At 38.9% G+C, this 10,298-nt stretch overlaps 1 protein-coding gene across 1 annotated transcript in view; it reads left to right on the top strand.

Moving 5' to 3' along the window:
* The window catches only part of Nup43 (Nucleoporin 43kD), a 35,031-nt gene that overhangs the window by 2,216 nt on the left and 22,517 nt on the right, over positions 1 to 10,298 (top strand). The window contains exons 2-5 of the mRNA XM_068360811.1: positions 2,191 to 2,286; positions 6,691 to 6,814; positions 7,456 to 7,569; positions 10,034 to 10,176. Of these exons, the coding sequence (XP_068216912.1) occupies positions 2,191 to 2,286; positions 6,691 to 6,814; positions 7,456 to 7,569; positions 10,034 to 10,176 (477 nt within the window). The remainder of the gene's footprint in view (positions 1 to 2,190; positions 2,287 to 6,690; positions 6,815 to 7,455; positions 7,570 to 10,033; positions 10,177 to 10,298) is intronic.

The following is a 10,298-nucleotide window of genomic DNA, read 5'->3' as shown; positions in this document are numbered from 1 at the left end:
TGAATCCTCACTACCCTACGCACGTATCTGTTCTGATCATTTCATATCAGGTCAGTCTCGTCTAGGCCCTAAAAGTATCATTATTTCTGTGTAAACATGCTATATCCGATCGCATGGGTGACTTCACAAGTATCATCGTCAGTTCAGTGTGTAGTGTGTGTGGGGGAGGGGGCATCTCAATTTTTAAACATCAAAAGGGGCATCTCAGATTTTCAAAACAAAAATTAAAAGCGCCCATATTGGCTAAACTGTATTAACAAAGGCTACTTACCTAGGTCTCTATTTCGTCAAGGTGCTCTTGCCTATATATAATTAAGTGTATATTTATATTTATTTTACTTTGTGTATTGAATTGTGCAGACATACAGGCCTATGTGATGAATAAACATTGATTATAAATAATAATAATATCTGAAAGCTGGTTTAACCCGAAGGGGTCTTCAGCTTATATATGAAATATCGAAAAAATAATTAAACTTGTGCATTTAATTGCAAGGAGGCAAAACGATCATCCAAGAGCATTACAATAGAGTTTGTCCATCATATGTTTATATGTATATAAGAAATTATAGCATTTGTAACCAAACACAAACACAATGGTTAGGCATGAACTGATAAGGATTTGACATTATAATGCAAAACTTTTACACACATTTTGACAATCAAAAATTATAATACACAAGGTTAGGCTAAATGATCAATATTAGCTATATAATTATAAACACTCTCTTCATTGGCCCAGTGTTTATCTAATTTTGGACTTAAAAGCATTAAAGGGAAAAACAACAAATTCTGGAAGCAGATTATTCAATGGAAATGTATGCCCACTCATGTTCTGGGTTGGCCGACAGTACCAAGTAGTTCACCATATCAATGTATGAAATACTGGGAAAATCCTTAATATTTTGACTGAATGAATTCTGCATCTGGTATGGATCTAGGCCATCAATTAGATCGAGTTTCTGCTTGTAAAAACGCTTATCATCACCCGACAATTGTTTGACAAAGTCGCTCTTATTGTCCATATTCGCTGTAGCAGCTTTGTATGTCCTCCAGCATGGCCGCCGGCGATTCCCAGTGACGTCATTGAAAGGACTCTATAGAGGCTATAGCACTACCCAAGACTAGAGAACACTGGTTTGATTTTGGAGTGTCCCTCTCCTAGAAGAGCTGCTTACCGTAGCTAAAGAGTCTCCTCTACTCTTCCGCCCGTTTACCTGGTTGACCGATTCTCAACAGTCTGTTGATGACATCGGTCTCGGTATACAAACGGCTTCCAGTTGCTACTGTGGCATTGTAGAAAAGTTACTTCTCCAGTCTTGGCCTCTCTCCAATGTTTTGCGGTTCTCATCTTCCTTCGTCGAGGGAGCTCCTCTCAGCCTCTTTGGTAGAAGGCTTACTCTTGGCTTTTTACCAGAGCTCAGACCCTTCCCCTTCCCCTTCATGGGCTCTTGAGTATCTCTGAATGGTCTTCCATCTCTAAGAACTCGAGGCCCTTTTGGGATGTCACTCGAATTTTCAGGCTCCTCAAGTGGACCCTTCATGAGCCTAGAATGGGTATCAATTAGGACCTTACACTTATCTACTAACATCAAGCATGGTTCACGTGGGCACGTTTTGTGGATCGATGGTGGGGAGGGAATGAAGAGGACTTGGGAAGAACCTGTTATGGAAAGTTCAAGAGGGAGGCAGAAAATTAGATGGAGAGATAAGGTGAAGGATGTATGGAGAGAAGAAGTTTGTTGGAAGAGGATGTGTTTGATTGAAGGTATTGGAGATGGCGCATCAGGTATCCGAGCCCTTAATGTCGGGATAATGGTGGGGAAGATTTAGTTTACTAGCAAGTCTTGGCATCGGCATTGAGAATGGGCATACCACTTGAAATTTAAAATGTTGTGAGACGTTCTCTAACGGAGGAAGGTTTTCTTCTTCTCCTGTTAGGTTGGTGGGGCTACCCACCATCTGACAGGTAACCATGCTAAACTAGTTAAAAAGTTGAAATAGCCATTCCAGTTTCCTTGAAGTCATACACGTATTAATGGACAACAGTTTGTATAGTTAGGAAAAATATAAATAACTTGAAATTTGTGATTTAATTGTAAGAAATCTAATTTTCATTCATCAGATTGTTTTTTTAAGGCTATCATATAGATATTGACATTGATTTTGATCCTTATTTCTTTTTTGTAGCAAAACCTTCTAGGGGTATGGCATGTTCCGGAGATGGATGACGACCCTTCTTTTGTTCATCAGTTGCACCATCCAGATAATGTCAATGACATTCAGGTAGGATTTCCCTTTCTTGTTCATAAATGAATTTCATGGTGTAAAATCTTTTGTTATAAATATACTGTTTGAGTTTTAAAATTTTGCAATTCAATTTAAAATTAAATTTTGTTTTTATGGCTGTGCTGTATGCAACAATTCTGAGTGATTATTTGTTTGTATATAGAAAATATTGGAATTTTCATTGGATGAAATTATTCATTTATGTAATCAACAACATTGTATACCTTTAGACCTGGGAAATTGAAACTAGATTTGTTCCTACACACATAAAAATCTTTAGTCCTTTAAATAGGAAATATGTTTTCAGCACGAGGTGCACTTGCTGTTGAAATTGTTAACGAGGCAGTTAACAGATGGTGATTCCAGGAGATAAGTCCTGTTCCCCCCCCCTCAACTATTGGAGGCTCTTCACTTTTTTTTTCGGCCGCAACATGTACAGATGTACTGTTGCCTCCTTAATCAAACTTTTTATTTTATTTTTCTTTCAGAAAGGAAATGCTGGCTGTTGATTACATTTGTGAAGGTTGTGAAGCAAGATATTTGTACTTGGCGGGGAAAGTTGGACTTAGCAACCGGTTTTTGTTAAACTGGATGTAGATCCACACATACTTAGTGCTTCTTAGGGACTTGATTGTTCGCAACCATCCCTGTGTTGAGTGTAGGTCGTGGCCTCCTGTGCAGTGGTTAGCGTATGCTAAGCCTTTACTGGAGTCTGTCTTGGCAACCCAAGAAGGCGCTTAGTGCAGTAGGTCTTTTGCTTCTTCCGTCTGCTACCACTGCTCCTACGCTTATGCCCTGGAAGGCTTCCCGAGGAGTATGCATCAGGAGCAAAGAGCCCTCTGAGCTACGTCAGCAGGCTTTTCAAGTACTGATGGCGTGTGGTGTTCCCCCAGTGCTTACCACACCCTATGGAAGGTTGGAGGCTCTTCTCCATTTTCGTTCCTTCCAACATCCATGGGATCACCTGGATGGTTGCATATTTCTGCCAATCAATCCTGATCCGTCCACTAATCAATCAAGTGTTGATTATGCAGGGACTCGCGTTGACCCTGGTGGCTCCCAGATGTACTCGTGCCAAGTAATATCCCGTTCTGTTAGCTCTTGTTGAGGCCCTGAGAGAAACTCCCAATGCCCTTCACGTTCTCAGGAAAGGATTGGTGTTATAGAAGAGATTCTTCTACGGTTGGAACAATTCTATTCTTAGATCACAGATTTCCTTGTCTTCCTTTACAGAGAGAAGATCCTCTCAATTGCTGCAGTCAAGACTATCACTCTGCCTGAGCAAGGTCTTTTGACAAAATGGGATAGAACTCTCCTCTTCATGGGAGTACTCTATGCGTATGAGGAGCTTCAAACAGTCTTGAGCACCCTGGGACCTTAGGCCTCTGAGTGGGGTGTGACTCTCCTTCTCATGGCACTACTCACACCTGTTTGAGCCTTTGAGACGGCTGTCAGTCATGGTTCTGACTCTCAAGACTGCCTTAGCTGCCTTAGTATTGAAGAGTTTAGGCATGTTAAACGGTCTCTTTTACTTTGTGTCCCATACTGAGGGGTGGAAGGAGCTTCCTTAGTTTTGTACAAAGTCAGGTTGTGTAACCAAAACTCAAAAACCGCTGGAGCACAACCCCAGGTTCGAGCCCGTCTCCATTCCCATCTACGTGAAGCGTCGGGTGGCTCGAAGAGGAGATACTTTTGTGTTCTCTGATGGCTCTATTGTACTATCATAAGAAGACCCAACACCTCAATCCTGAGTGTCAACAGTTCTTTCTTATTATAATTATTATTGTTATTATAATAATTATTATTATTATTATTATTATTATTATTATTATTACTTGCTAAGCTACTGGCAAAACCAAGACAAATGTGAAGAAACATGATCTCTTTCAAACTTTGTGAGATGATCTGTAATGTATATACTTTGACTGCTGAGAGGGTCAAGGTACCAGCTAGGACTGGAGCTCAAGATGTTAGGGGTTAGGCCGCACTCTTGCACGAAAGAGGAATCTTGCAGTTGCCCAAGTATTGAAGGTTGGGGTGTGTATACACTGGACCACCTTCATGGACTTTAATCTACAGGAGCATACTATAGGTCCCTTGATTCCTTTTTGCTTGGTCTTGTAGTGGCTACTGAAGTAGTAGTGGAGCAAGGACAGCTCCCATGCGGGACGGCAAGCATATCTTATCTATGGTAAATGTATAGATGTAAGTCTGGAATGAAGGTAGAATGACTGGATCATATTTGATGTTGGCAAACTACATTTTTGTGCTACATTCTTTAGAATCTATAGAAGTATCCCCCCCCATTCTCCCTAAACGAGGGGGAGGATGGTGAAATACATACAGACCTGTCAATGCTCATTGGGGTTGTGGTGGCCTGTTGGTAACATCCTTGCCTGGTGATAGCCAGACTGTTGTTCGATTCCAGCTCAATCTCATTAAGTTCCTTTGGTCGCTGCAACCTTACCATCCTTGTGAGTATGAGGGGTTTGGGGGACCCTATAGCTCTACCTGTTGAGTCATCAGCAGCCATTGCCTGGCCCTCCCTTGTTCTAGCTTGGATGGAGAGGGGCCTTGGGCGCTGATCATATATATATGGTCAGTATCTAGGGCAATGTCACTATCCCTTGCCTCTGCTATTCATGAGCAGCCTTTAAATCAGGTATATAATTCAGGACTGCCATCCCCTTTGGGTAAAGGGATCCCTATTTAGATCACATATCAATGTTCTTGGACAAGCAGGTCAGGCCCTATCAGCTAATTCATCCCTATGATGGACAGACAGGAGGCTGCTGGAATCATCATCTCCACTCCTGTATTATTACTACTACTACTACTACTACTACTACTACTACTACTACTACTACTTGCCAAGCTACAACCCTAGTTGTAAAAGCTGGATGCTATAAGCCCAAGGGCTCCAACAGGGAAAATAGCCGAGTGAGGAAAGTAAACAAGGCAGTATGAAATATTTTAAGAACAGTAATAACATTAAAATGAATATCTCCTATATAAACTATAAAAACTTTAAAAAAACAAGAGGAAGAGAAATAAGATAGAATAGTGTGCCCGAGTGTACCGTCAAGCAAGAGAACTCTAACCCAAGCTAGTGGAACACCATGGCACTACACAAGACTAGGGAACAATAATTTGATTTTGGAGTGTCCTACTCCTAGAAGAGCTGCTTATCATAGCTAAAGAGTTTATTCTACCCTTACCAAGAGGAAAGTAGCCACTGAACAATTACAGTGCAGTAGTTAACCCCTTAGGTTAAGAAGAATTGTTTGGTAATCTCAGTGTTGTCAGGTATATGAGGACAGATGAGAATATGTAAAGAATAGGCCAGACTATTCAGTGTGTGTGTGTAGGCAAAGGGAAAATGAACCGTAACTAGAGAGAAGAGTCCAATGTAGTACTGTCTGGCCAGTCAAAGGACCCCATAACTCTCTAGCGTAGTATCTTAACAGGTGGCTGGTGCCGTGGCCAACCTACTACCTTGACATTTCCAGAGAAGAAAAAGCACCGACCGGTTTGGTTTTAGGGGGACTTTTGATCCACCAAATAGTGAGTCTCCCTATTTAAAAGGATGAAAGGTATTGTAACAAATTTTCAAAGTAATTTGTATGCTTCCTAGCCATACATACCCAAGTTCTGAAAGTTAAACTTCCCACTTTAATGACTCCTCTCAGTCATGAGCTGAAAGGTCAAAGTGAAAAGCTTTTCGTCGGAAATCACCACCTGTTGTTAATTACCTTGTTAACGCTTTCTACAGTTGTTCCAGCTTGTGCTAAAAAACATATTCCCTATTTAAAGGAATCAGGTTTGTGTAGCTAGGAAAAATACAAGTTACTTTTAAAACTTACTGTATTTGTTTACTGTGGTAAAAACAGGAAAACCTAACATTGCGGTTAGTATACCCCATTTGAAGATTATGCTCTTGCTTCCCTTGAAAGTAAAAGGTCATCATGCAATCTTTTTGTTTTGTAGCCCCTTTGAACCAGTGTAGGACTCCTATGAAATAGATCACAAACTAAATATTTTTAAATTCTGGTAAACAATACTTAACCACTTCAGTATGATGTACTATGCCCCAGAAGACAGTTTGTTTCTGTAAAGCCTTTTATACATACATACGTATACCAAGGCACTTCCCCCAATTTTGGGGGGTAGCCGACATCAACAAAGAAACAAAAACAAAAAGGGGACCTCTACTCTCTACGTTCCTCCCAGCCTAACTTTTTATGGACTAAGGATAAAATATTCTTATAAATGTATTTAATGTTGAGTTTTTGCCACACACTTCGCTGTAGGGAAAAAGAGAAACAATACAGTAAAATATCCGTAAGCTTACTTTTGGAAAAATAGATGCCATAATTTAATTGTGCATTTGATTAATTTCAGTATATAACACGAGACACTTTTGCTTCTGGAGGTAGTTCTGGGAATGTCCGGCTCTTCCAACATACTGCAGCTGCCAAATTAGAAGAGAAGTTTGTGTGGGAAAAAATACACAACTTTATTGGAGGTTTGATATTTCATGTTTATTGTAAATGGTAAACTGTCATTGAGATGTTAAACACTTATTATTATTATTATTGTTACTAGCTAAGCTACATTCTTAGTTAGAAAAACAGGATGCTATAAGCCCTAGGGCTCCAATAGGGAAAGTAGCCCAGTGTGGAAAGGAAATAAGGAAGCAAAATAATGTGCCTGAGTGTACCCTCAAGCAAGAGAACTCCAACCCAAGACAGTGGAAGCCATGATGTAGAGGCTATGGCACTACTCAAGACTTAAGAACAGTATAAACCTTCCTCATTTATATAATAGTATCCACCTGAGGGTTTTGATAAAGTAACGACAGGTATAATTGAGTACTGGTAACTTACCTGGCTTCGCACACCCACTTTTTCCTTCAATACCATTTAGTCATTATTTGATAACTGATTGTAACACTTTGATTAATTCTGTTATAATTAAGAGGAGTGTGGTAAAGAAATTAATTTTATGATTAGATTTTCATCAGTGACGTAGAGGCACCAATTTTATAACGAATAATGTACTGCAACCTTACTGGGTTAAAATATCTTTCATTCGTAGTTAGTAAAGTATGATATTCAGATATTACTTAATTACAACATTGAATACAATAATCTGTTTATTTTTCAGGTGCATGCCCTTGCACAGCCTTAGCATGTAATGGTGATCAAATTGCTTCGGTTGGAGAAGATGGCAAGTTAGTAGTTCTTAACCCTTATCAAGAAAAAATTTCCAGAACTATAGGTAAGTAAAATTTGTAATGTGTGTTTATCTCTCTGGGTTAGGATCATTTGAAATATTGCTACCTTTTACTATATGTGTGGCTCGATATGTGAAGCTCATTCGGAAAGTGAAGGCGTGTTTATTCTCATATACTGTCCATATGAATCATGATCATTACCTCACGTATTTGCTTCCTGGGAAGTGAAAGTAGCACCAGTTGTGTTTATCTCTTTAAAAAGCTTTCCTGCCATACAAGCTTCCCTGAAGTCACTTTGAAATGCTTTCTGGCCATACTCAGCTTAGCTGAAGTCACGTTAAAAAGCTTTCTGGCCATACTCAGCTTAGCTGAAGTCACGTTAAAAAGCTTTCTGGCCATACTCAGCTTAGCTGAAGTCACGTTAAAAAACTTTCTGGCCATACTCAGCTTAGCTGAAGTCACGTTAAAAAGCTTTCTGGCCATACTCAGCTTAGCTGAAGTCACGTTAAAAAACTTTCTGGCCATACTCAGCTCAGCTGAAGTCACGTTAAAAAGCTTTCTGGCCATACTCAGCTTAGCTGAAGTCACGTTAAAGAGCTTTCTGGCCATACTCAGCTTAGCTGAAGTCACGTTAAAGAGCTTTCTGGCCATACTCAGCTTAGCTGAAGTCACGTTAAAGAGCTTTCTGGCCATACTCAGCTTCGCTGAGGTCACGTTTAAAAAGCTTTCCAGCCATATGCAGCTTCACTGAAATCACTCCTGTTAAATGTCTCAGATTTGTATGGTTAGGCAAAATAACAATTGATTCGAAAATTTGTGATTTGAAGGCTACAAATCAAATAAAAGGCAGAAAAGTATATGAGGATTGACAGGAGGTGGAGAACACAATGCACAAGCATTAGATGAGATGTGGGTGCAAGGGACGTTGTAAGTAGAAATAGGAAAGGGTGGGAATGGGAATAATGTATATTAACATCTTTGGAGATTTTGTTTATGGAAACTTCGGTTCTGACGTCAAATGAAACCTGTATTTCTAATTAATGAGACAGGATATTGGTAGGATGATGAAATGGAAAACTTTTTACTCCACCTTCATTATTTTGAACGACTATAAATCAAGTCTGCTTTGAATTTTATCTTTTACTCGTAGTGAATCTAATAATGTAAAGAATAAACTTCACAAAGGTTTAGATAACGTAATTTTATTTTATGAATGAAAAGACTCCTTTCAGGATTCACACTGATATCCAATAAGATCGGGGCTTGTCCTTTGGCAAAACGTGTCATTTGTTGGTAGATTAGACATGCCCAAGTATATAAAAATAAATTTTATTATCTATAAAATGAATAGAGTTACAATTATTTGAATTGAGAAGCCATGTGTGGGTAGGAAAATGCAGGAGTAAATGTATTAAGTTAGTAATGGCTTATGTTTTTCGGGAGGGGTGGATAAGAACCTATCCATAAAACGTGAACATTGAGGGAAATTCCATAAGGTTCCTATAAGTTACAAATCTCTAACCACTAACAAATGATATGTGGATTCATAAAATGTTTATGCAGGCTGCAAAACAAACCGAGATATGCAACAACAAAGAACTCATGGGATTTCTAGAGTGATAGAAAAAATTTTAAGATGAACACCAAAACTCCCATGAAAATGGAAAAATTATAAATCAAACAATGACAATTACAAGCCAAAGCTTTGTGATGGACGTGCGGGTTAGATAGTGCGTGCTGTACCTCACTTATAGAACATCTCTCGGTCCGTTGAAGAACATTATCATCGGTAAAAGTTACTTATTCTTTATAACAGTACATAGATTATTGATTAGCCGTAGAAATAGATATCAAGAGATTGGTCTGAAAACTGAAGTCTTTGACAAAAAGTCTTGGAAAGGTACTAAGAAAAGTCAGCCTGTTGTGATATAGTATTCAAAAGTAGGGATTGAAACATATATCGCAGTTTTAACTGCAACAGAAATAGAAAAGCAATGGAAGAAGTCAGGTATTTATACGTCTGTAGTATTAAAGTCAGAAATAGGTACATTCATAGCTTGTAACATCATCAATATTTTTTATGTGTCATATTTTTAGAAAGGAAAGGTTGATGATTTTCCAAATAGTTTGATTAGCATAGAATTTGGTGGATTAAAAATGTATCAGGAATGTTTTTGGTGACAAAACAAAATAGGGTAATTGGGGAAACAGGTCCCATGGAACACAAAACTCTTTGGTACAAAGAATGGCATAAGCAACACCCTCAGAAATACTTTCATTTTGTCTTCGGGTATTTTACTTCAGTTTTCTAAAATCTTCGTCACAACAAAATACTGTTTTATCCGTAACAAAATGTATTTTGTTTTTCTAACAGAAAGAATAGTGGGATGCAATATATATGTTATCTTTTTATTATGTCGTAGGATACTTTACTTTAATTTTCTAAAATCTTTGTTTCAACAACATATTCTTTTAGATGTAACGATATGCATATTGTTTTTATAACAGAAAGCATAGGGGGATGCAGCATATATGCCGTCATCTATCTCCGTGCAAGCGAAGTCTTGACGGCCAACATGCAGGGCCACTTGAAGCTTTTGGACCTTCGTGCCGACCAGCCCTCTAAGGCGACTTTGATTAGTCCTGATCAGGTGGGTAGGAATTTTCTTTTCAAAACTAAGGAAATTTTAAAATAACTAGTGCACCCGAGCCGTCAAAAATGACGGCTAGATATTTAGGTATGCACACACACACGGATTCAACCCTTCCCACC

Source organism: Palaemon carinicauda, chromosome 2 (genome assembly GCF_036898095.1).
Source record: "Palaemon carinicauda isolate YSFRI2023 chromosome 2, ASM3689809v2, whole genome shotgun sequence".
Classification (NCBI taxonomy): domain Eukaryota; kingdom Metazoa; phylum Arthropoda; class Malacostraca; order Decapoda; family Palaemonidae; genus Palaemon; species Palaemon carinicauda.
The sequence above is the reverse complement of the archived record's forward strand: the minus strand, read 5'-3'. Positions and strand labels throughout refer to the sequence as shown.